This window comes from Carassius gibelio, chromosome B25 (genome assembly GCF_023724105.1).
Source record: "Carassius gibelio isolate Cgi1373 ecotype wild population from Czech Republic chromosome B25, carGib1.2-hapl.c, whole genome shotgun sequence".
Taxonomy (NCBI): domain Eukaryota; kingdom Metazoa; phylum Chordata; class Actinopteri; order Cypriniformes; family Cyprinidae; genus Carassius; species Carassius gibelio.
Genome location: NC_068420.1, coordinates 5,455,445 through 5,480,058, shown reverse-complemented (window position 1 = coordinate 5,480,058; position 24,614 = coordinate 5,455,445). Strand labels below are relative to the sequence as shown.

At 34.4% G+C, this 24,614-nt stretch overlaps 2 protein-coding genes across 2 annotated transcripts; one reads left to right on the top strand and one right to left on the bottom strand.

Moving 5' to 3' along the window:
* Positions 1-591: 591 nt before the first annotated feature.
* Positions 592-11,657, bottom strand: pidd1 (p53-induced death domain protein 1). Its single transcript, XM_052597277.1, is given in 15 exon segments — positions 592-1,247; positions 2,972-3,150; positions 4,591-4,698; positions 4,795-4,910; positions 5,024-5,147; positions 5,768-5,915; positions 6,561-6,771; positions 8,215-8,459; positions 8,876-8,927; positions 9,177-9,335; positions 9,671-9,856; positions 9,859-10,065; positions 10,150-10,305; positions 10,308-10,798; positions 11,461-11,657. Coding segments are annotated over 14 exon segments (2,436 nt in total). The 5' UTR covers positions 10,621-10,798; positions 11,461-11,657; the 3' UTR covers positions 592-1,015.
* Positions 11,658-14,359: 2,702 nt separating this feature from the next.
* Positions 14,360-23,212, top strand: pnpla2 (patatin-like phospholipase domain containing 2). Its single transcript, XM_052598100.1, has 9 exons — positions 14,360-14,843; positions 15,996-16,228; positions 16,462-16,527; positions 18,636-18,848; positions 18,935-18,995; positions 20,092-20,259; positions 20,337-20,469; positions 20,602-20,724; positions 21,693-23,212. Exons 1-9 carry the CDS (start codon positions 14,657-14,659, stop codon positions 21,991-21,993), a joined length of 1,485 nt encoding a protein of 494 aa, XP_052454060.1. The 5' UTR covers positions 14,360-14,656; the 3' UTR covers positions 21,994-23,212.
* The last annotated feature ends 1,402 nt before the right edge of the window (positions 23,213-24,614 follow it).

Here is a 24,614-nt window from a genome sequence, read left to right as displayed (position 1 = left end):
GGGGGGGGGGGGGGGGTATGCTTAGTCCTCTTTGCATTAATTTTCATGATAAATAAGCATTTGTTACCACCAAATTCTCATTTACATATAACAGTATTCTCATAACCACAAAGATCTATAAAGATAAAATACATTTACACACTTCCCATGATTTATTATTTTAATATTTTATCACATTTTAATATTTTAATGTGAACTGATTTTATTTTTATTACTAAAATTTCACACCATGTACATTAGGGTGGTATTTGTCTTTAATTTATAATTTTAGTGAAAAAGTACTGTTGTTTTATAAACCCAACATAATAATTTCATATATATTTTTACATGTAATAATTAAATATATGTGTACATGTACCTATATTTTTCCTATAATTATAAATATATATATATATATATATATATATATATATATATATATATATATATATATATATATATATATATATATATATATATATATATATATATAATTATAAGAAATTAATAGGTAAATATACACAGACACAGGCTTTAAAAAAAACTGATGGAACATCTGGGAGCGTTTCAGTAATAAGAAAGGAGGAATAATATCAATCCCAAATCCCAAAATAGCTTCAGTTTCTTTATTCAAAATGTATAAGTATTTATTGAATATAAGTTAATGTTAAATTAATCATATTTTTTAGTTGATTTTAGGGTGAAATATGACCTTTATTTAGAGGCTGCGTGGGATTCACCCACATACATAAAAAATATTTTAGATTTTTCTTGGTTAAAACACTAAGAACATGTAACAAGTACGGATGGCTCATGTGCAGCATTGTGTCTCACTACAAATAAATCACATCTGCTGGACACTGTGAGCTGAGGAGGCACAGGAGAGAGAGACAAACATCTAATGAAGACATCATTCAGACAGACTGAATCTGCTCGGAGACCCAGAGACTGTACTGTCTGTCTGTGTGTGTGTGTGTGTCACTGTTGGTCTGCAGTGCTGCTGGTGGGAGTTTATATGTCACAATGTGAGCGTGTGTCAGCTGGACTGAGGGTCTGCAGAGCTGGCTGCTGTCTCTAGTCCGACTCTCTTTAATGATTCTTCATACTTCCTCTTCCCCAGATTCACAATGTCCTCTACTTCCACCGCCAAGTCCCGCCTACCACTGTCCACCAGTGCTTTCATCAGCCGCTGCACCACCCCAGGCCCCGCCCCCTGCTGCCCTCTCACCCAATGAAAGAGCATCGCCAACACCTGGGCCCCAAAGTCCCTGAGAAAACACACACAAGAAGATTTCATTTTTATTACTGTAACTATTACTGCTACTATTACTGTTACTAAAACAATCTGATCTGTCTGAATTTTTTCAAGTAAAGTATAAGGAGACATAATGAACAAAATTAAATATACTGTATAATTAAAGCTAATATGATTATATTATCAATAATGATTATATAACAAAAGTAATGAATAAATAATAGAAAATTATGATAATTTATATATTTATTTGCAATAAATAATTAAATATATGAAATGTTGCAATAAATAAATAAAACTAAACACGAATCTAAATAACAAATCTTTTGCATTGAGTTCTTAACACCTTTAATTCCTAAATTATAGACATAATCAAAAAAAAAAACTGCATCAAGGTCATTATCATTAAAAACAAAAAATAAAAATTATTTTTGTTACTTAAAATAAAAAAAAAGTATAACAGAAATGAAATAAAGTATTAGAAAATCTTATTTTATTTCAGATGGTTTCTCTTTTTAGTGTTTCAAGAAAACATTTCTCAATTTGATGTATTAAAATAACTAAAACTAAGATAAAAATACTATAAATTATATATTTAAAAAATAATTAACAACAAAAAACACGCAACACAATTTTTAAAACTTAACTAAAATAAAAAAGAAAATGGAAAATATAACAAAACAAAAAATATGAATTAAAAGTAATACTAAAAAAATACTAAAATAACAAACACACAAAATAATATAGATGTTAAAATTTCATACACACACATTATTATTATTATCATTATTAGCGTCAGCTAATAAATGTAAATGTAAAGTAAATGTTTTAATATTATTACTATTATTCCCATTAAAAAAATAATGGGAGTATTGAAAGAGAATCTTCTGGCAGTATAAGAGTAATGAGAATTAGGAGATAAGAGTTTCTTGCAAATAAAAAAAAACTAAGTTAATAAAGCGTGTAAATAAAAGGAATAGGAATTAAAGTATTCATTTATAATGAAAACTGAGAGAAAAGATGGCATTAAATATGCCTTGAAATGAAAAACAAGAAGAAATGTCATGACATACACCTTGAAATAAATGCATTTTGTGCCTTATTTTGTGACTGGCATTGCTTTGTATTTTTAATTAACGATTGCTTTTTTGCTTATTATTCTATAATAATATATGTCATTTAACTTGAATTGAGAGACATTAAAGACAAAAAGATGAACAGACTACAGAACAGACTGAGCGTGCATGCATGAGTGTGAGTGTGTACCGTCTCCTGCAGAGTCCCAGATGGCTGAACCATCAACACAAAACACTCACATTCCCCTCATAAAACCACTGCTGCCTTCATTCCTTTCACACTGCCTCTCTCGCTCTCATCATGAGTGATTTTACACTAGCGCAAACACATCTGTGATGGAAAAACTGGAATTAAGATATCAAAAACTCATGAATATTAATGAGGCTTGATTCTAAATCCTGGAATGTCCAGTCACAGCATCTAATTAATATTCAAATATTACAAGCTGCAATAAATGTGAACAACAACATATTTTGGTAGAACAGTTTGTCTAACCTCTTATTACTGAAATGATTGCATCACTGAATGCCACAGAAATTGTTAAGGGGATCTGGAGATCACATGCAAGCTGTAAACCTGGAGTCAATCAGTCCTGTAACAAAGAGTGAAGGTTTGGTCCTGAATAGCAGGGCCCTCTGCTGGCTCTGATCTGATGCCCACCTGTGTTGGTTGCGGATGCGTTCCAGCTGGTCGTAGCTGATGCCCAGGTTGATGCCGATGTTCTGCCACTCTTGATTGATGCGTAAGCAGATGGACAGCAGGTTAGTCTGTGTCAGGTAGCCGCTTTCCGGGTCGCCCAGGTTCAGCTCGCCAGAGATGCTCCCATCACAGTCTGCGTTCTGTGTGTGTGTGCATGACAACACAATACTCATTCATCTGTCAGAGGCTACATTATAGACTGAAATATGTGATACAAACATGACATTTTTGTTTAAGAGCAATGTTCAGAACACTAGTGGGATACACAGGCAGCATCCTAACCTAAAAGGAAACCTACTGTAATAAGTGTTTGATTTTAAACATAAGTTAATAGTCACTTACAGCTTCTCAAGGTTGATTCTAATACATTAGCAGGCTGCAAATAAGCACTTTCATTTGTGCATTTTAACTGGAACCATTTTCTTTAATTGCATGCAGTGCTTAAAGGAACACTCCACTATTTTTGAAAATAGGCTAACTTTACAACTCCCCTATTGGTAAACAGTTGAGTTTTACTGTTTTTGAATCCATTCAGCAGATCTCCGGGTCTGACGGTAGCGCTTTTAGCTTAGCATAGATCATTGAATCTGATTAGATTGTTAGCATCTCCCTCAAAAAAGGACCAAAGAGTTTCTATATTTCTCCTATTTAAAACTTGACTCTCCTGGAGTTACATCAAGTACTAAAACCGACGGAAAACGAAAAGTTGCGATTTTCTATTTTCAGGTGATGCGTTATGTGTTTATCACGCCCGAATGAGAGTGTAGTTCCTAGTTATATCAGCCTAGAATATCCTAACTTTTAATTTTCCGTCAGTCATAGTACACGATTTAACTACAGAAGAGTCAAGTTTTAAATAGGAGAAATATAGAAACTCTTTAGTCATTTTTGAGCGAGATGCTAACGGTCTAATCAGATTCAATGATCTACAGTATGCTAAGCTAAGCTAAAAGCGCTACCGTCAGATCCGGAGATCGGCTGAATGGATTCAAAAACAGTAAAACTCAACTGTTTAACTCTAGTGGAGTTGTAAAGTTAGTCTATTTTCAAAAATAGTGGAGTGTTCCTTTCATAATGTATATTTACGTACATAACAATACAAATATACTTTCTTATGCTTATACAATATTTCAAAATATACACTTATATTATAATAATATAATATGAATTATACTCTTATGTATAAAAATGTAATGTAATAATATAATATAAAAAGTGAACGTTGTTTATGTTCAGCATGCCCACGCTGTCTACTGAACAAAAACAATGCTGATTACGTTCTGGGGTACTCTCCAGTAACTCAGGGAGAAGAATTGCTGAATATATTATGTTATTATTGCACACTTATTTTCTTTGCACACAAAAAGTGACTGTTGAGTTGACAAAATGGACTAGTCACATGGACTATTTTACCGATTTCTTTGCTGTCTATGGAGGGTCAGAAAGCTCTCAGGTTTCATAAAAAATATCTTCATTTGTGTTCTGAAGATGAACAAAGGTCTTACAGGAGAGATATCTTATAAAACACAATATAGCATTGTGTGCTTTGGGACAGAGTCTTGATCTTGTAGTTCGCTCACAGATATCTGGAGAGGAAGCGTCGCCTTCCACTGGTTGTCATGACCTTTTCTTTTACTCGTCACTTCCTCGGGAAGATCACTGGGCACTTCACCGCGGTAAAATGACACCTAGACGGACACATATCTTATTCCATTACTTTTGACTTGAAATACTGGGCTAATCCAACAACTATGACCCCTGAACGACCCCAAGTCCTGTCTCACCTGTCCCCTCACTGTGCCCTGCTGTGGGTGGGTCGGGCACACGTGCACCTCTTTAATGTTCTTCAGGTGAGAGTGAAAGGTGAATGAGAGTCTGCCATCTTTACAGTCTGGACGGTCTGAGGAAACTCACTCCAATTACAATCCGCTAAATAAACTTGAGCTATTATTGTGATTTCATTATGTTTGATAGTAAGCTGTAGTGTTTTCTGTTTTATGTGTGTGTGTCCACCTGCATTGATGTCAATGCCTCTCTCAAAACCGGCAAAAAACTGCTCTCCCTCCAGCAGGACGCACAACTCCGACGGCTGAGGCCCTTCATACTGCTCCGACAGAGACAGCAACCTGCTTTCAGCCTAAAGAGAGACAAGAACCATGACTAATAAAGGTAACGCATGTCATTTTAAAGAAAAATAAAGTATCCTACTGCAATGAACATAGTCTTTAACTATGAACAAGTTAATAGGTTGACTTCCTGTAAGTTTAAATTAGTCATGGGCAACGATTAATCGTGATTAATCGCATCCAAAATAAAAGTTTTTGTGTACATAACATATATATATATATATATATATATATATATGTGTGTGTGTGTGTGTGTGTGTACTCTATATATTTATTATGTATATATAAAGACACAAACACAGAGTATATATTTAGAAAATATGTACATGTAATTACATGTAATTTATATTAAATATACATTTATTTAATATATAAACAATATATTTTTCTTAAATGTATACATGCATGCGTGCATATTTATAAATGCATAATAAATATACGCAGTACACACACAGATATTATGTACACAAAAAAGTTTATTTTGGATGCGATTAATCATCGCCCAGCACTAGTTTAAACACCTTGTAAGCACAGAGACTCAAGGCTGAACTCTTTTGACTTAGTATGCCTCCCCCAGAGCACCTTAAATTCAAGATAGCATGAAAGCCCTCACATGAGCTCATACTCTCACCCTGTCCGATGGCAGACACTGCAGCAGAACTTGCTCTGGGTGGCTTTTTCTCTGTAGTGCCAGAAATCGAACCCGGAACTGTTTCAAGTGGTGATACATCTTCCTGACCCCGCTAACACACGTGTGAGTGGTGTACCACAACCAGTACCTCAACACACACACACACACATATACAGTCAGACGAAAATTTATTCAGACACCTTCAACATTTCTCACATTAACAGTATATTCGCTATAGCTTGGAAAATGGTAATAAAATATGACAAAAATTCAGCGTTAACAAATTCATCTTGATAAAATCATCCTTCTCTTAGACTGTCACACAAATGAATTAGGTTGAATATCTGTCAGCTGTTAAATTTAAATGCACAATTAGATAATACCAATTTAGGTCAACCAAGCGATGCTTCATTTTGTTCAGACTGTGGTGTAAAAAGTTTGCATTACCAATTGAAGAAAAAAAACTTAAGCAGAACATGGTCAGGTCAAAGTGTCTGAATAATATTTTTTCTTTAATATTTATCAATTTTACTGGTAGTCCACTGTATGAAGAATTTTTGGGTATAATATGTCACATTTCACTGTATAGTGCTTTCAAAATTAGCGCTTCATTAATTTGAAGAAAATAAAATTACAGCAATATATTTCAAAGCTTGAATGTTACTGTAGGTGGGATTAATCACGATTAATCTCAGATAAAATGTGTGATTGATTAGTGATTTTTTTTATTGATTGACAGCACTAATACATGACAGACTGTATGGGTTCACTTTATGTGTTTATAGACGCTCACCATGAGAAGTTTGTGATGGAGAAAAGGACGTAGATCTGCGTGACCTGAAGCGACACCTGAGCAGTGATGTCAGTCCAGGTGTGGGCCGTGGGGTCACCGTGCATTAGGTGCAAACGGGACATGTCCACCATGTGTCCTAAACACACACACACACACACAAAGCTAAAACATGCATCTGCAATACACACTGTTTTGTTTGTTACATTACACAGTTACACACAATCTGACTCCTCCCAAAATGTTAAAATAATAAACATGACTAGCTGATGAGATTCTGAGTTGCTTTCCAGTGCTGATCTCTCTCCAGTTGATCTTTAAATTAGCTGATGATGAATAAAATGCAGTGCATATCTATTGCTTTTATCAATAAGATGTAATCCTAAATTTCCATATAGCGGGGGAATTGTACATTCGATTTCTATCCGTTTTGCAGAGACACATTTATGTGCCCAAGAGTAAATAAAACTATTTTAACAAATCAGATATATATCCGATCAGCGAAAATGCATGACCAGATGTAATCAGGCTCTTAGACAATAAATTATGACAAACAATATAACATCTAACAATTATATAACAATATAACAACTGTATTTTTAAAATTGGACACCTTTTGTTAAATTAAGCATATGATGTAGTAATTTTAAATTGCTACATTACATAATTTAAACACATAATTTAAAATAGTTTCACACACTATTTCTTTTATATTTATTTTTAAAAATGGCAGTAAAAGTATATACTGTGCAATATGCAGTACACTAATATTTTGCCTAAATAAACACTAAAGATAAAGTGCAGTATAAAAGTATAACTTTGCCGTGTACAATTAAAATGATTACAATTATGATAAAATATTCATTTTTATAATTAGAGTTAAACATAATAATAATAATAATAATTATGTAAATGTTATGATTATTATTCAGTTTGACTGGGTTTTTAAAATCCTAGTGCGAATATAATGTGAACTGAAACACTATTATGATTAAAAGGTTTTTTTTTTTTTTTCTGTTTACTTTGACTTCATGTGACCATGAATTAACATCAGAAAACACGCAAATGTGCTGTTAAAATATAAAAGATTAACTTAAAATCTAGGGGTAGTTTAAACAACAAATTTACATCTAAGGAGTTTAACTAATAAAAAAGTTCAACATCTGAAAATAAACTTTTTTTTTATGCTAAAACAGTGTTGAAGATGGAGACATCATTGTACACATTCCTCATTTGTTTTGAACAGCATTAATGTCTGTGAACTTAAATCTCTCAGTCATGAACGAGACTCTAATAAGCTTACGATCTGCTCGGTTTAACAATTAAACCGTTTCCTGGAAAGAAGTGAAGCGTGAATGTGATGCAATACCAGTCACTCCAGGTGGAAGAGGAATCTGCACTCTGATTGGCTGAAGGAAGTGCATGCTGGGAGTTTGAGAGATTAATTTCAAGATCACAGTGAGATCAATCTAGATTAAAAAAATTAATCTATGCCCACCTCTAATATATATATATATATATATAGGGGTGTAACTGTACACATATTCGTACCGAAAAGTGCAATCATCCATTATTCTTTACTACTAGTTTTAACGCAAAACAAAGATAAATGAACAAATCATGCCTCACATAATTACTCAATCAGTGTTTTAATCACGGAAAGACATTATTAGAAAAGCTTGATAAACAAAAATGATAACCTTCTCAAATGTGGCTCCGTGTGGGCGGAGCTCCAGCTGTCGACTCAACAGGATGTCATGCTCATCTAGCCACACCCACTTCCTGTCTAGTCTCCTCTCCGCCCACTGGAGATGTGTTACTGCATTTACGCATCTCCGTGGAAACAAGAGCTCCGCCCCTCCAGGAAGGAACACGTGACAGCCAGCAGGTGACACTTGAAAACTGATGGACAGAGGAGAGTTTGGAGCTAGCATTATAGAATGTTTAATGCATACTGTTTTTAATTTTTTACCCTAAAACTGCATTCTATTTTTTTTTTTTTTATGATTTCATCATTCAAAAAGGATAATGGCTTCCAGAAAAATATGAAGCATATGTTTCTTGAGCAGCAAAACAGCATATTAAAATGATTTCTGAAGATCATGTGACACTGAAGACTGGAGTAATGATGCAGAAAATACTGCTTTGCATCACAGAAATAAATTACATTTTACAATATCCTACAATAGAAAACAGTTATTTTAAATTGTAACTATATTAAATAAACGCAGCCTTGGTGACCATAATACCAAAGTCTTTTAAAATCATTAAAACCGCCCCATACTTCTGAATGATAAACAAAGGTAAGCTCAGTTCACCTGTGTTGATGAAATCAGAGGTGCAGCTCTGGGATCCCAGATTCTTCCAGAACTTTAAAGCACAAATAATGTCAATGGGATCAAACAGGCTTAGTTTGTACAGGTTTCATCATACACCAATGCAAAAAAATACCATCCAGAATACATTATGTTATAAAAACATAATACTCATATGCTTGTCTGTCTAGGCCGTCATAATAGTCATATGCTTGATAAAGGTCATATTTGTTTGATAAACATTTCATGATAATAATGTAACATAAGCTGGAATAAAGCAGCATCAGTGAGAGCTGACAGTGACCTGGGGTCACATGGGCGATCCGTGGGGGTGTTAGCGGTCGACCCAGCGGGTTGTTCCTCAAGTCCAGTTTGTCGAGCAGCGGGAGGGAGCGCAAACATTCAGGAACACTCCTCAGATCATTACTCTGGAGTACTAGCTTTCTCAGAGAGCGGAGAGACCCTGAGAGAGAGAACGAGCCATCAGACATGTCACAAAAACCAGGTTAGAAATCTGAAATCTCATTTAGAAAAAGCAGTTGGCATAGTATAAAACAATTTCTGACACAAAGATAGCATCATGCACGGCTGCACGATTATGCCAAAAATCATAATTGTCAATTTTTCCTTTGAAATTGTAATTAATTACGATTATTACAATTTACATTGAATGATGTTTATACTATTGTTTTTTTATGCAACTGCATGCTTTAGTTTATATGAACATAAACGGGCTGAAAGAGATAACATGTAGAAAGAAAAAAATATATCTTGTGTGTGTGTGTGTGTGTTCCTCACCCAGAGTCTCCGGCAGCGCTCTGAGCCTGTTATTGGACAGCTCTAGTTTCTGTAAGTCCTGAAGTTGGCCGAGTTCATCTGGAAGTCTCTCCAGCTGGTTGAAGGACACGTCCAGCTCCTCCAGCCTGCAGAGGAGGCCCACACCCCGGGGCAGATCCACCAGCCTGTTCCCCAGCAGACTCACGCGCCCAGACCCTCCGGCAGACCCCTCAGCCGATTATGACACAGCAGCAGCTCAGAGAGATGAGAGAGAGACAGGAGACACGGAGGAAGAGAGGAGAGACGGTTGAAGGAGAGATCAAGGTGAACGAGGAGAGAGAGTGAAGAGACAGAGTCAGGAAGAGAGGAGAGCAGCCCGGGGAGAGGCTCATCCCGAGAGTCATGGAAACGGTGTCCTTGAGACAGAAACAAACGTGTGAAAAAGGTTAGACAGACTAATAGTATTATTCTGAATCATTAGTTAGTGTGTGTTTGTGTACCTCTGATAGTCAGAGAGCGCAGTTGTGTGAGTCGGGGCAGCACACTCAGTGCTCTCTCTAGCGCCCCCTCGTCCTCTGATCCCAGTCTGAGGTACTGCAGGCCTCTCATCCGCTCCTGAGCACACTCCCAGAACACAGGGAGAACCTCTCCTCCAGAACCAGACGCTGCTCTGCCAGCACACCATCCAGCCCCAGAGAAGGAGGAAGAGGAGGAGAGAGACAGGCCAGAGAGGAGGAAGAGGACGACCAGACGGACGGAGCCCAGGTGTTTGTGTGGTCAGAGGAAAGAGAGAGTCCAAATGGTGGACTTTCCTCCAACTGTGAGCTCCCAACGAAACCTGGTAAAACCAGAACCATCATCGCTCCTCTTTCAGCTGAAAAACCACCAATATGTCCTCCTTCTTCTCTTTCTTTACCAGACGTGGCCAGCCACACTTTCTCCCCTGCCTGTTTATCCTCCTCTCTCTCCATCTATTCCGGTTTTTCTTTTTCTTTTGAGCTCCTCCTACAAACAACATATAGTGAGGAAATTGAAGGAGAGATGAATCTGGCACCTCCGTCTTTATCTTTCCAGCACCGCAGTGGGGTCACATCTCTAGACTGGGCGGCCATGTTCAGACAAGCCCCTGCACTGGAGAGACAAAACATCCTTTAGAAACACAATTATCATTACATTGCATTGCATTAAACACAATTATATATATAATATATAATATATATATTATATATATAATATTGCATATATATTTTCAGTGTATACATACATAAATATGTAAATTAAATATATCTAAATAGCAGTAATATATTCTAGATACTATATATATATATATATATATATATATATATATATATATATATATACATACACACACACACACACACACACACACACACACACACACACACACATATATATATATATATATATATATATATATATATATATATATATATATATATATTAGTATCTTATATATATTACTGCAATATTACTGCCTTTACTCATTTTTTTTTTTTAATTTTAATTTAACACTTCATGACTAGTGGTGGGTAATAACAGCTTATTGTATTTAGTAACAATAGCCGCATTATCTGCGCTGTTTAGAGGTGATTAGTTCCCATGGTAAATCACTGTCAAGACACCATACATTCATTTCACTGTGGGCTAAAAACCACATCACAGCTGCATTCAAGTGTGTAACAACGATTACAGACTTCACTCAACCTTTATACAGAATAATAAGTGATGTATCATGTTTAACAAGTACCAAACTAACTGAATGATCACTTAATTCGGAGATAAACACTCACAATGCGGAGTTTGGGCGCGTTATTCTTGTTGGACGTGACGTAACGTTAGTCTGTAACGCTTAAGACAATATCCGGTCTCGCGCATTCTATAACTCTATCATTTACAGAAGCAAAGTGTTATGTTTATCTGATGCGTTTACATGTGTAAAATATAATAAGTTTACTTCCTTGTTTCACACACATGTTTCGTGTTGACACTCACCACGGAACTTTGAGCACAAGGCAAGATTTCTTAAAGATACAGTGACAGCAACATGAGTGTTAATGTAGCAGCCTATGTGATATGATATGATATGATAAATAATTATCTAATCGGTTATTATCTCTATCTAATGTCACTTATCTTATCTATTAGTCTGGTAGTGTATGAGAGAATCAAATGAAGCGTAATTTGATGAGTTTCTTCCTCTGCTGTTATTGTGTTTATGCATGTCTCAACATGTTCTGCTCCACCACCTGCTGATTGCTGAAGTGTGGGATTGGTTTATCCCACTAGGAATAAGGGGAAAATCCAGGATAAAAGTCCTTCTCATGAGGAGAAGGACAAAAGTGAGGGATGAGATATACATCTAAACATTTGAAGAATTTTATTTTGAAAATTATGAACTGGGTGTGGCCTGACTGAAGATATAAGATTTTTTTTTTTATTATCATTAAAAGGACTTGGTGAAAAAGAGGTGAAAGGCAGGTATAAAATTAGTTCTTAAATTATTTATACTTAAAAAAATCTGTGTTATGCTACTGTAAATCATATGCCAGATTGGTCTTCAAAACAAATGCCCACCAAATGACCTCTCAAAAGTATCCAGGAAAATGTTTTCCTCAAGATTCTGTTTAGGGCTGCCCAAATGTGGGTTAAAGGATATGCTTTATGTTTCACAACATAGTTTTTTAGGAACAGAATAGTCCATTCACTGAGATCTAAAAATATAATATCCACAGCAACAAACCCAAGACTACACATATCCAGACTGAAAATATATTTCCATGCATATAATTTCACCAGGATCGTACAATTATATATGACATATTTCATAATTACACTTACATGTGTGTATATATATATATATATATATATATATATATATATATATATATATATATATATATACTGTTAGTAAATATTAGACCCATTATATATTAGGCCTTTGTAATGATAATTATGATATTCATATTATAAACTATTTAGAGTTTTCAAAGTAAGGGATCTGCACATTTGCTGTATCTTCTTAATGACTTGTAATTTATTGTGATTTTTAAACAGAGCAATTGACGAGCAAGCCTTCTTTCAGTGAACCATGTAGTAACATTTCCCAAAATCTTTTTTTTTTTTTTACTTTTTTGAGCAAAAATAATCCAGTTCTAATACCTGCCAGCAGTTTTTGTTACAGTAGCTGTATTGAGAGACTTCCAGCAAAGAAAGATATGTTCTAAGAACGTTTTGCTAAAATACTATTTCTGAATGTTCTCTGAACATTCTAAATGTCCAGGCTTTTTCAAAAAGAATCATTTTGTAAACGCCATGAGAAAATTACTTTTGAATATTTTCTGAACATTCTGGAACAATAGTAACATTTTTAAAAATGATAGAGAAATGCAGGGCTGTATTAACAAACAGGCTTTCCAGGCACCAGACCAGAGTGAGGGCCCAGCTCAAATACTGCTTCCCAGGACCGTCATTTCAGCTAAGTGAGGGGGACCCAAATCCCCCTCACAGAGTTTGGGTGCATAATACAGTAACATAACATAATATATGTAATATATAAAGTTTTAATACTGTTCATGTCACTTATAGACATAAACATATAGACGTAAACACCATGCATGAAAATGATTTTTAATAGCAAAAGTTCACAGTGCAATATAAAATAAATGATATCACTTAATAAATTATATACATAACATAAATTGATAAACTTATTTTGTGCATTTGTAGGGTTGGCCTTGTGAACTCTTCAACATCCCAAAACTCAAAACACATTTTTATGTGAGAATGTTCCCGTGTCCCATGAGTGCATGCACACAATCAATCTTGACAAAACTGCACTAAAATAAATCAGAAGAACATTGCTAACAAAACAGTACACTGTCGAGTATTCTGTCCTCTACAGTCCCCAGAGAAGACATATTTTTAAAACCATGTCATTTGGGAGGATCCCTGGTAAGATATGTTGTAAAACACTGTACAAAGGTGGACAACACCATTGAAATAACATACAGTATAGGGACTAGTGCATGGTCAAAATGCAGGAAACCTGCTGTTTATTGACACTGATACCTTGTTGATATACTAAAAACTGTTGAAAGAAAAAATACACATTCTGTATTCAATTGCAAAGTTCAAACATTCTTTAATGTCAAAAATCATTAGGATATTAAGTAAAGATCATGTTCCATGAAAATATTTTGTAAATTTCCAACCACAAATATATAAAAATAATATGCATTTTATTTCATATGGGTATCCTTAGGCAATTTTCTCAGTATTTTATTTTTTTCTTCTTTTTTTTACAATGTTAAGTTCCAGATTATCAAATAGTTATACCTCACTCAAATATAATCCTATCCTAACAAACCATATAAATGGATAGTTTATTTATTCGGTTTTCAGATGTACGATTTTCATTATAAAATAATTGACACTTGACTGGTTTTGTGGTCCATGGTAATATATTTATATTTAAAATATTTTGATTTTTAAAAATCAAAATGACCTTGTCACTACAAGCTTCACAGAAGTACGTCGAATCAAAATAAATAGAAAAAAATAAGTTCAATAACAAACTTCACTGACAGCTGAAAGAAAAAAGTGGATGGGGTCCATGAGCGCAGACTCTGATTGGCTAATATCGCCTCAGCCACGCCCAATGTCAACATGCCCCGCCCTCTCCGATGACGTTTGTGTCCTGTTTTCTGACGGAGACGAGCACGACACTTCAAAACACCGGTCACCGTACGGAAAGTTATTTAACAAGCTAGAGGAGAAAACAGATCTTCAAGAAACTTCAGTGATTGTTCATCACATTAGAAACTTTTACATCGCTTGACGTTTGTTTGTAGGTCGTTATAAACGTTAGAAGTTCACTGTATGTATCTTCCGCGATGCACCAGGCGCGTGAAAGACGAAAGTAAACGAAAGTAACTGTACGTCCAGAAGGATTTATTGACGTTATCTAAAGATTTTCAAGAAGAAAACATGTTCCCTCTCGACTCTCCGTGGAATATCTCTTTCGCCGGCTGTGGTTTTCTGGGTATTTATCACATCGGAGTGGCCAGCTGTCTGCAGGAGCACGCGCCGTTTCTGGTGGTCAACGCGCGTCACATTTATGGCGCGTCCGCGGGCGCGCTCACGGCCACTGCGCTGGTCAGCGGCGCGTGTCTGGGTAAACTCACACTTGTTTATTACTTGTACATCATCTGAATGCTGAATAAGCTTTCCATTGATATATGGTTTGTTAGGATAGGACAATATTTGGCTGAGATAAACAACTATTTGAATCAAAATATTGAGAAGATCGCCTTTAAAATTTATTAAATAAAGTCCTTAGCAGTGCATAGGTTATTACTGATAAAAAAAGTTCTGATATATTTACGTAATTTACAAAATATCTTCATGGAACATGATTTTACTTAATGTCCTAATGATTATTGGAATAAAAAAAATCTATAATTTTGACCTATACCATTTATTGATGGCTATTGCTTCAGATATACCCCAGAGACATAAAACTGCTTTTGTACTCCAGGGCCACATATATATGTATTTACAGTCAAGAAGTACAGGTGCCATGGTAATATAGTGTTTTTGGAAGTTTTCCTTGCCATTTAAATATCATGGTACAAGTAACACATTTAATTAAACGTAATATTGAAGTAGAAAGACTGAAATTGTATTGTCTTGTAAATCATACTCCAATATTATTATTTTTTGTTTTTTTTGTTTTGCAGTGTATAATAGAATGTTTATGGATATTTACCATGCTAAAAAATAAGGCATAAAACTGTATTTTCATTACTGGATACAATAAACTTTACGTGATATAAAATTTAATCTATAAAGTATACTTAAAATAAACTATAAATACATTTTATTTCAGGCAAGAAATATTAATAAATATTATTTTCAGACAAAGACATTTAATTTCATTTAAAATAACCAAAAAAATTAATAAAAATGAATTAAAAACTATATAGACTGACTCATTTAAAATAATAATAATAATAATAATGACTAAAAACTAATAATGACACAACAAAATGGCTACAACTTTAACAAAAATGTAAACGATAACAAAAAATATGAAAAAATAAAAACTATAATTATATCTTGGTTAAACTAAAATAACACTGATACCAAAGAACCATGTGCATATGAATACAGTGGTCCCTCAGTACCATGGTATTACCATTAGTCATATCTTGTCTGTGTCCATCTATATTTAGTATCTATGTCTCATGTGTAATGGCACAATATCCACCTGTTGCTTATTTCCAGTGTGTGATCACTAACTGCTCTCTTTCTGGTCCTGTGACAGGAGAGGCAGGTGCAGGCATCATAGACGTGGCTAAAGAAGCCCGAAAGCGCTTCCTGGGCCCCATGCACCCCTCCTTCAATCTAGTGAAGATCATGCGGACTGTGATGCACCGTGTGCTGCCTCCCGACAGCTACAGCCGTGCCACCGGCCGCCTGGGCATCTCTCTGACCCGCGTGACCGACGGAGAAAACGTGCTGGTGACACACTTCAACAGCAATGAGGAACTCGTGCAAGTGCGTGCTTACACTCCAACATAACACACATATTCATTAAAGCTGTAAATGCATAATAAAATCTGCAGTAGGTTTAGTGAAAAGCGACTCACATAACCTGCTAATACCCAGCTGGAAACAATCCTGGATTCATGATATTTACAGTCAATGCACATGATTTAGATCACACGGTGTTATGGTTTCATGTCCAAATCCCTTGTGTGTTTATTGTGTGTGTGTGTGTGTGTGTGCAGGCGTGTGTATGCAGTGCTTACATCCCCGTGTACTGTGGCCTGATACCTCCAACCCTGCAGGGAGTGGTAAGTATCCAGTCACCATATAATTACTCATAACTCATTTACAACTGCAATATAATTGTCCTTCTGTGCTCACTTTCAGTTTTTGCCAAGTCATGTGCTTGTCACAAATCTCACAAAATTTGGTGCTGCTGGTTGACTAAACAAAAATGCTGAATTTTTTTGCATTATTAATATATATATATATATATATATATATATATATATATATATATATATATATATATCACATTAAAATAACATATGCCTTTTAGATATAATACAATTCAGTTGCAATGTTAATCTTTTTGAAGCACCAGCACAGGCTCTGATTTATTTCTTTAGGATATGATAGAAGCGTACGATTTTTAAAAAGAAATGAATGCTGTAATTCAGCAAGGATGCATTAAATTGATCAAGTGAAGAAATGTATAATGTTACAAAAATTATATTTCAAATAAATGCTGTGAACTATATATTCACTGAAGAAACGTCATGTCATTGTCATGGTTTCCAGACAAATATAAAGCAGCGCAACTGTTTTTAACATGGATAATAATAATGAATGTTTCTTAAACACAAAATCAGCATATGAGATTTCTGAATTCTTCAAGTTCAGCTTTGATCACAGGAATAAAAACAGTTATTTTAGATATATTGCTGTTTTTGTTGCAGCCTTCTTGAGCAGAAGAGAAACCAAAGTTTGGTACAGTAGTGTATGTAGAATCCAGATTTAATTAATTGAATTGTAATGGAATTGAATAATTAATTAATGCTTGTTTATTGAATGTGTGATGTAGGATGAGTTTATTGCTTATTGTTTGGAGTTTGAATGGTAACACTTTGCAATAAGGTTCACTGGTAAACATTAGTTAACTACTGTAGTTAACATGATCTAAGAATGAACAATACTTCTGCTAGATTTATTCATCTTAGTTCATGTTAATCTCAACATTTACAAATGCATTATTAAAATCAGAAGTTGTGCATGTATTGTTGATTGATGTTGTTTAATAGAACATGAACTAATGTTCTGGTTTGTTTAAATCGCTCACTCAGTAAGAGCGAGTAAACATCACTACATTAGAGCGGCGCTCGAAAGGTTGCAGAAATGCTGTGAAAGCTTGCGCAAGCAGTCTTCGGTTCTGTTTTTAAAAGTTGCGTGTTGTTGGGAAATGCGGACCTTCTGTATTCATTGATGCTTTTGTAGAGAAAGCTGTTGTTCTGATTTGGAGTCAGATGTTGTGCCAGGAGAAAGGCTTGGCTTTGTATTTTTAATGTAAAAGCAGTCGGTTCAGTGACCGCTGACAGTTTTCTGATCTTTGCTCTAGTTCTTGGGACTTTCCTTGAATTTTGTATTGTTTGTGTATTTTTGAGCAGGGCTTTCTCTTTTTCTTAAGGTTTAGTTTTTCCACTTTCTTTTCATTTATAAATAATAATAATGAAAAAAAGCTTAAGCCAATTTTTTATTTTTTTTTAGTACCATTAGATTTTTTTTCATTGTGGCATTATTTATCATAATGTATCATATTTTTGCCTTATAGTGAAATGTGGTTAATTATAATAAAAAAATTATGTCACAACATTATATTCAATACAGTTAAATACTTTACGATTTAAATAAGGCATCATAATGTTTTTTCTCACATTGCAGTAATGAGAAGTTGAGGGAAATGTGGTTAATAATCAAGAAAATAATAACATTGTTTTAATTCAAATACATTATCTGTCAGTATAAATAATGTATATTTTTTCTTGCATTGTAGAAATATGAACGGGAATGAAAGTAATATTAACAAAAATATACATTATACTGTTTAATTATCTTCTTAATTTATTCATTTCTGTTAATTAGATTGTTTTGTTTAATCAGCCACACAGCAATTAAATTCAATTAAAGAGTATACGAAGAGAAAATGTATAAACAATAATAAAAATACACAAATTAAATTAATAGCATTTAATTAACTACTACTTTTATTCATTTTTGTTAAAGAGATAGATAAATATGTACATATCGTTTTATAAAAATGTTTCTATATATAGTTTGTTAGTGGTAAAACTAATAATAAAAAAACAACTAAGTGAGTCTCAAATGAAATCAGACTGTGTGTGTGTGTGTTGTCTGTCAGCGGTACGTGGACGGTGGCATCAGTGATAATTTGCCTCAGTACGAGCTGAAGAACACCATCACGGTGTCTCCGTTCTCAGGAGAAAGTGACATCTGCCCTCGAGACATCAGCTCCACCAACATCCATGAGCTGCGCTTCACCAACACCTCCATCCAGTTCACCCTGGCCAACCTCTACAGAGTCTCCAGAGCGCTGTTCCCACCGGACCCGCTGGTAACACACACACACACACACACACACACACCTCAGGTAACACTGTCCCTGCTCAAACACACACCGCCTGCTCTTCTTCTCCTCAGGTGATGAAGAACATGTGCAAGCAGGGATACAGAGACGCTTTACACTTCCTGAAGAAGAACGGTGAGTCATTCGTTAATGTTTCACTGATCAGATTTTTTTTTTTTTGTTGTTTTTTTTATGTCAGCATATTTCACTAAACCAAAACGGTTCATTTACTGCTGGATATGGGCAGGTATTTCAGTTATTGCGGGATGTTTATGGAATGGTGTTTATTATCCGTCTGCTGGCTCCCAGCTGTGCTGCTGAAGATCATTTTTATCACCGCTGACGTGAAGCAGATAGTTTCACTGGTGTTAGAGAGACCTCTAGTGAACAATACTGATATTAAAGATATAGATATTATATATAAAGATTAAATATATTTTATATATATATATATATATATATATATATATATACGTGTGTGTATTTTTAGAAATTTAAAATTACATATTTATAAATGTAATTTATACACATAATTTTTTATCTAATAGTACATATGTTAAAAAAATTTAATGAATTTAAATATACAAATATACAAAATTATAGAAAGTATAATACAATTTGAAAAATATTGACTATATAATTAAATATAGTACACATATGTGCGTATATATATATATATATTTATTTTTTTGTTTGTTTGTTTAATTTATACATTTATTGTTTTCAAATATTATTATATAAATATGTAATATAAATTAATTATAAATCTACATATTTAATTATTTATATTTTTAACTGTATATATAATTAATTATGTATAATTATTTTTGATTCATTATAACAAAATAATCATATATATATATATATATATATAGTAAAATATATCATTTGTATTTTAATTATATTTCTCATTAGTATATATGTGTAAATAGTATTTTTATTTATTATTATTACTATTTTACACACACACACATACACACAAATAAATATTGTATGTATGTATCCCTGTTATTTTTTCTAAATAACATTATGCTTATGTTTGACAAAAAGCACGACTCATTTAGTAGGATGTTCCTCTGTTTTCACAACTCTTAAGCTCTATAAATGACATCAAGTGCCGTAAAAACCCAATAAAAGTCGTCCATACAAATTGTGTGTTGCTCTCCAAGTAGATCTTGGAGCTCATTTTTTGTGTGAACCAGCGTTTTAAGAAGTGATCACTGTGTTTCAGGTCTGTTACAGCATCGAGGTCCACACCGTATGCTGGCCGTAGCTGGTGGAGAGGCTGAGGAAGAGTCCGACGGCGAGGATGAGGAAGAGTCAGAGGACAGAGAAACACAGGATCTCTCCAGCATCGAGGACCACATCTTTGAACACTTGCCTCCTAGAGTACATAAAGGTGCTGACAGACAGCAGGACTATGTCTGGTGTTCACCGGGGCAGTGTTGTAATGTGTCAATGTTGTTCTCTGTTCAGCGCTGGTGGAGGCCTGTAGGGAGAGGCGGAGTCTGCTGCGGTCGCTGAGTAACATGCTGCCCGTTAGATTGGCATCTGCCATCCTGTTACCATACACACTTCCTCTAGAATCAGCTCTGTCACTGAGCATGAGGTACAGACTTCATCGTAACCCTACACATGATTCTTCAAATGAAGAAATAAAGGATATATTGGTATCAGTGACACATATAAAAAGATGCCATTGCACTTGGAAATGTATTTTCTTGACCTCTCTGTGTCTCAGACTGCTGGAGTGGTTGCCAGATATTCAGGAGGATGTGGGCTGGATGAAGGAGCAGACAGTGAAGCTGATGCATAGTGTTTTGTCAAACGCGGGGAGGAGTGTGTCACAGCAGGTGTCTGCACGGTGAGAGACGACACACACACACACACACACACACACACACACACACACACACACACTGAGAGCCCAATCTGACCAGAAGCTCAGTCTCCAAGTCATTTCATATCATGAATCCCCCGAGTGCAACCATGTAGCAGTGTATAATATATCACAGTCTGGTGACTTCCAGATGTTTATTTCATATTTTTCTGCTAGCCATCTTTTTCATAGTTTTAGTCTCATATCATATAAATGTATTTTAAGGATGTTTAATCTTTTACCATATTTCTTTTTTCAAAATTATAATTAAATAATTTTCATAAAATAATATTACAAAAGCTAATGCCTAATCAATTAAAATGTTAACAGTGTTTAATTTTATAAGTAAATGTTTCATAAGGATGTTAAATTAATCTTAAGGTTAATTAAATATTTAAATGTATTCAGTTATGTTAAGTTATATATAATATGATGTTTTATATTTATTTTTAATTGCATAAGCTATATATATATATATATATATATATATATATATATATATATATATATATATATATATATATATATATATATATATATATATGTGTGTGTGTTTTTTCACATATTAAAATATAACTTTGTCATATAAATTAAATATAATAATTATATATATTTAATTATTCATATATTTAACTTTGTAATTACAGTTATGTGTAATCATTTTTTGATTAATTATTAATTCCATTAATTTTTTTTCCCCCAAAAATATAATTTAACTTTATATAATAAAATGTTAAAATAATCTACATGTATAACTTATGAAATTAACAATAAATATAAAATATAGGGGAAAAAAGTAAGTAATCCAATTTCATGTGCCTTATGGACTAAAAAAAACATTTATGAATTATAAAGGAGCCTAAAATGCTCAACCCAGCTTACTGTAAGACACAATGTTCTCACAAAAATGATCAAAAATACAAGCAGAAGTGTTATTTTCTTTTCTCTCTCAGCTTTTCATATCAGCTGGAGCTGAAACATTCCCAGTCGGCCCCGGCGAGCTTCAGTGCGGCGCGTCTGCTGCCGGGATGGGTCTACGGGGGCAGCTCCACAGTCCTGGATGCCATGCTGCGATTGGACCAGTACCAGCGCCAACTCCTGCCAGGCCTTTTCTGTGTCAATCTGGACCTCCGAGGGTCTTTCACCACCAGTTCGGCTCACCCCAGTGCCTCCAGCTCCCTGAGCCACCAAGACGCAATGGAGGGTCTCACCATGCGTCCCATTGGAGCCCCGAACACCAGCCTGCTCCCTTAACCACGGGCCGGACAGACCATTACATCCCACAATGCACTGTGATGATGCACAGGAACTTTGAGGTGAACATTTCAGTGCCTGATGGTCAGCAGACAGAAAACAAATGCTTTGCAAATCTTTTTGAGAAGTCTGTCTCTCAGTTGAAAAAGAAGGTTGAGAAATGCAATAAGAAAACACAGCATAAGAATGTATTTAAAAGATGTGCTGTACTTCATTAAATGTTCTTGGTTCAAGACATTTTAAGCCTTTTTGGCATCGACTGAAAAATAAAAAATGATATGTTTTGATAATGATAAGCCTCTTAAGTGCCATCTGAAATTTTCTTCTAAAATTATCATTTTTATCAGGCTCCTATGCTTAGGTTCAGTAATTGTACATTAATGGCAATGCATAGGCACTTTTCTGTACGATTAAAGTGCAATGTTATAAAGTGTGTATTTATCTCTTTTGCATGACATGCAAGGAAATCAGAAAGGAATTTTTATTAAGATGGGTCAAAATCCACTTTCACGTGAATCATATGCCAGTAATATTACACAACCAGAAGTTCATCCACCTAGAAAACAGGTCTCTCCTCAAAAACATCCTTTAAAGCTTAAATAATCAACTTTTTTATGAATAATTCTTCTATAAGTGCATCACTGTATTTCTAGAGAAAAGGACAACAATTGAGCTACATCTGTTTTGAACCAAGAACATTCCACAAAGACGGATCAGAAAGAAAGTGAATTTCCCTCAGAATGTCCTTGAATGTGTCTCATGTGTCATCAGTATTTGTGTTTTGAAGGCACCTCAGCATAGTTTCAAACCTGAGAAAATAAAGTTATCTGAGGCTGTTTCTGAAGGTTCATGCATGTAGACTGATTCAAAGCAAACCATGTGACCATTTGCCCTGGCAATGCAACATCAATGCTGCTACTCTACTCTACTGTCATGTGCTTATGTCTAAAGCATATTTACTGCTACTTTTTGTACTTGTTGTAAATGCACCCTCTTGTTTTTTTTTTCTTCTTGTTTGAAATGGTTGCCAGAGACAGATTAAGGTTAGTGCTGGACTAAACTAATCTGTTAATCTTTTGTAAATGCTTCAAAATCTGGGATTTGGCTGCAAGTGTGAGCCAGACAGTAAAAGACACCTCCTAATCTGCATTTCTGCTCAGTTACAGTATTCTAATGTGAATGTTTAACAGACCTAATAAAGTTTTGACTTAGAATTCAACTGTATTTATGATTTATTGAATATGTATTTTATACATATAAACATATTTTATATATATATATATATATATATATATACATATATATATATATATATATATATATATATATAATTGATTTAGAGGTATATCAGCAAATTTTTCAAAATTATCAAACATTTACCAACAAAAGAAACGTTATTAGGTTCTGATTTGCGTCTTTTCTTTTAGTTTGATATTTTCCATCGCTGTTCCAAACTGTAAGTGTCTGAAGAACCTTTGCAAACATTTCTTGACTTTTACAGCGCTGCTTTAATAAAGCCACTACGCCACAGGTCCTACTGATCGTTTACTTGTTTATTTTTATTTATTTTTTTGCTCCGATTGACCGTCAAGTTCAAGTGCGTGGGAGTTACTGCGTCATCACGGCCCTGCGTTTCTATTGGCTGATGAAGTTGTTGCCGAATCCTCCGATCCGGGCTTCTTCTTTTTCCCGCCCGCCAGAGGGCGCCTCTCCTCATCTCTGTCTTCTCTGATTCCTTTTAGTGAATTGGTTCATTCGAACGATTCGTTTCAGTGAACAGATCTCCAGTTGCGTTTTTTGTTGTAAAATCGCTGTTTACTGATATATGTAACTGATTTATATTTATACATCATCTGAATGCTGAATAAATAAGCTTTTGTTAATAAGCTGACGTATGGTTTGTTAGGATATAGGACAATATTTGGCCGAGATACACCGGGTGCTAAAAAAAAAAAAAGAAATCTAGAAAATCGCCTTAAAAGTTGTACAAAATATGTTATTAGCATTGCATATTATTACTAATCAAAAAAATGTAGTTTTGATATATACGGTAGGAGATTTTCAAAATAGCTATCTTCATGTAACATGAACTTTACTTAATATCATGATTTTTGGCATAAAGAAAAATTGATCATTTTGACCCGTACATTGTATTGTTGGCTATTCCTTCAAATATACCAGTGCTACTTATGACTGCTTTTCTGCATTTTGTGGTCCAAATGATCGTTTTTTTTAATGCAAAAAAATATTTAAAAAGTAAAGATGGTGTTCCATAAAGAAATGTTCTAAATGCTTTACTATAAATATATAAAAGCTTAATTTTTGATAAGTAATATGCATTGCTAAGAACCTAAATTGGACAACTTTAAAGGCGATTTTATCAATTATTCTTATTCTTATTATTTTTTGCACCCTCAGATTCTAACAAACCATACATCAATGGAAAGATTATTTATTCAGCATTCAGGTGATATACAAATGGCGATTAAAAAAAATGGACCCTGTGGTCCAGGGGGACATTTATGTTTTGTCGAACCTCCCCAGCGATTGATTCACAAACCCGAGTCAGCTCGAGTGAATCATTTAAAAGATCGGTTCGAACGAACGATTCGTAAGTGAAT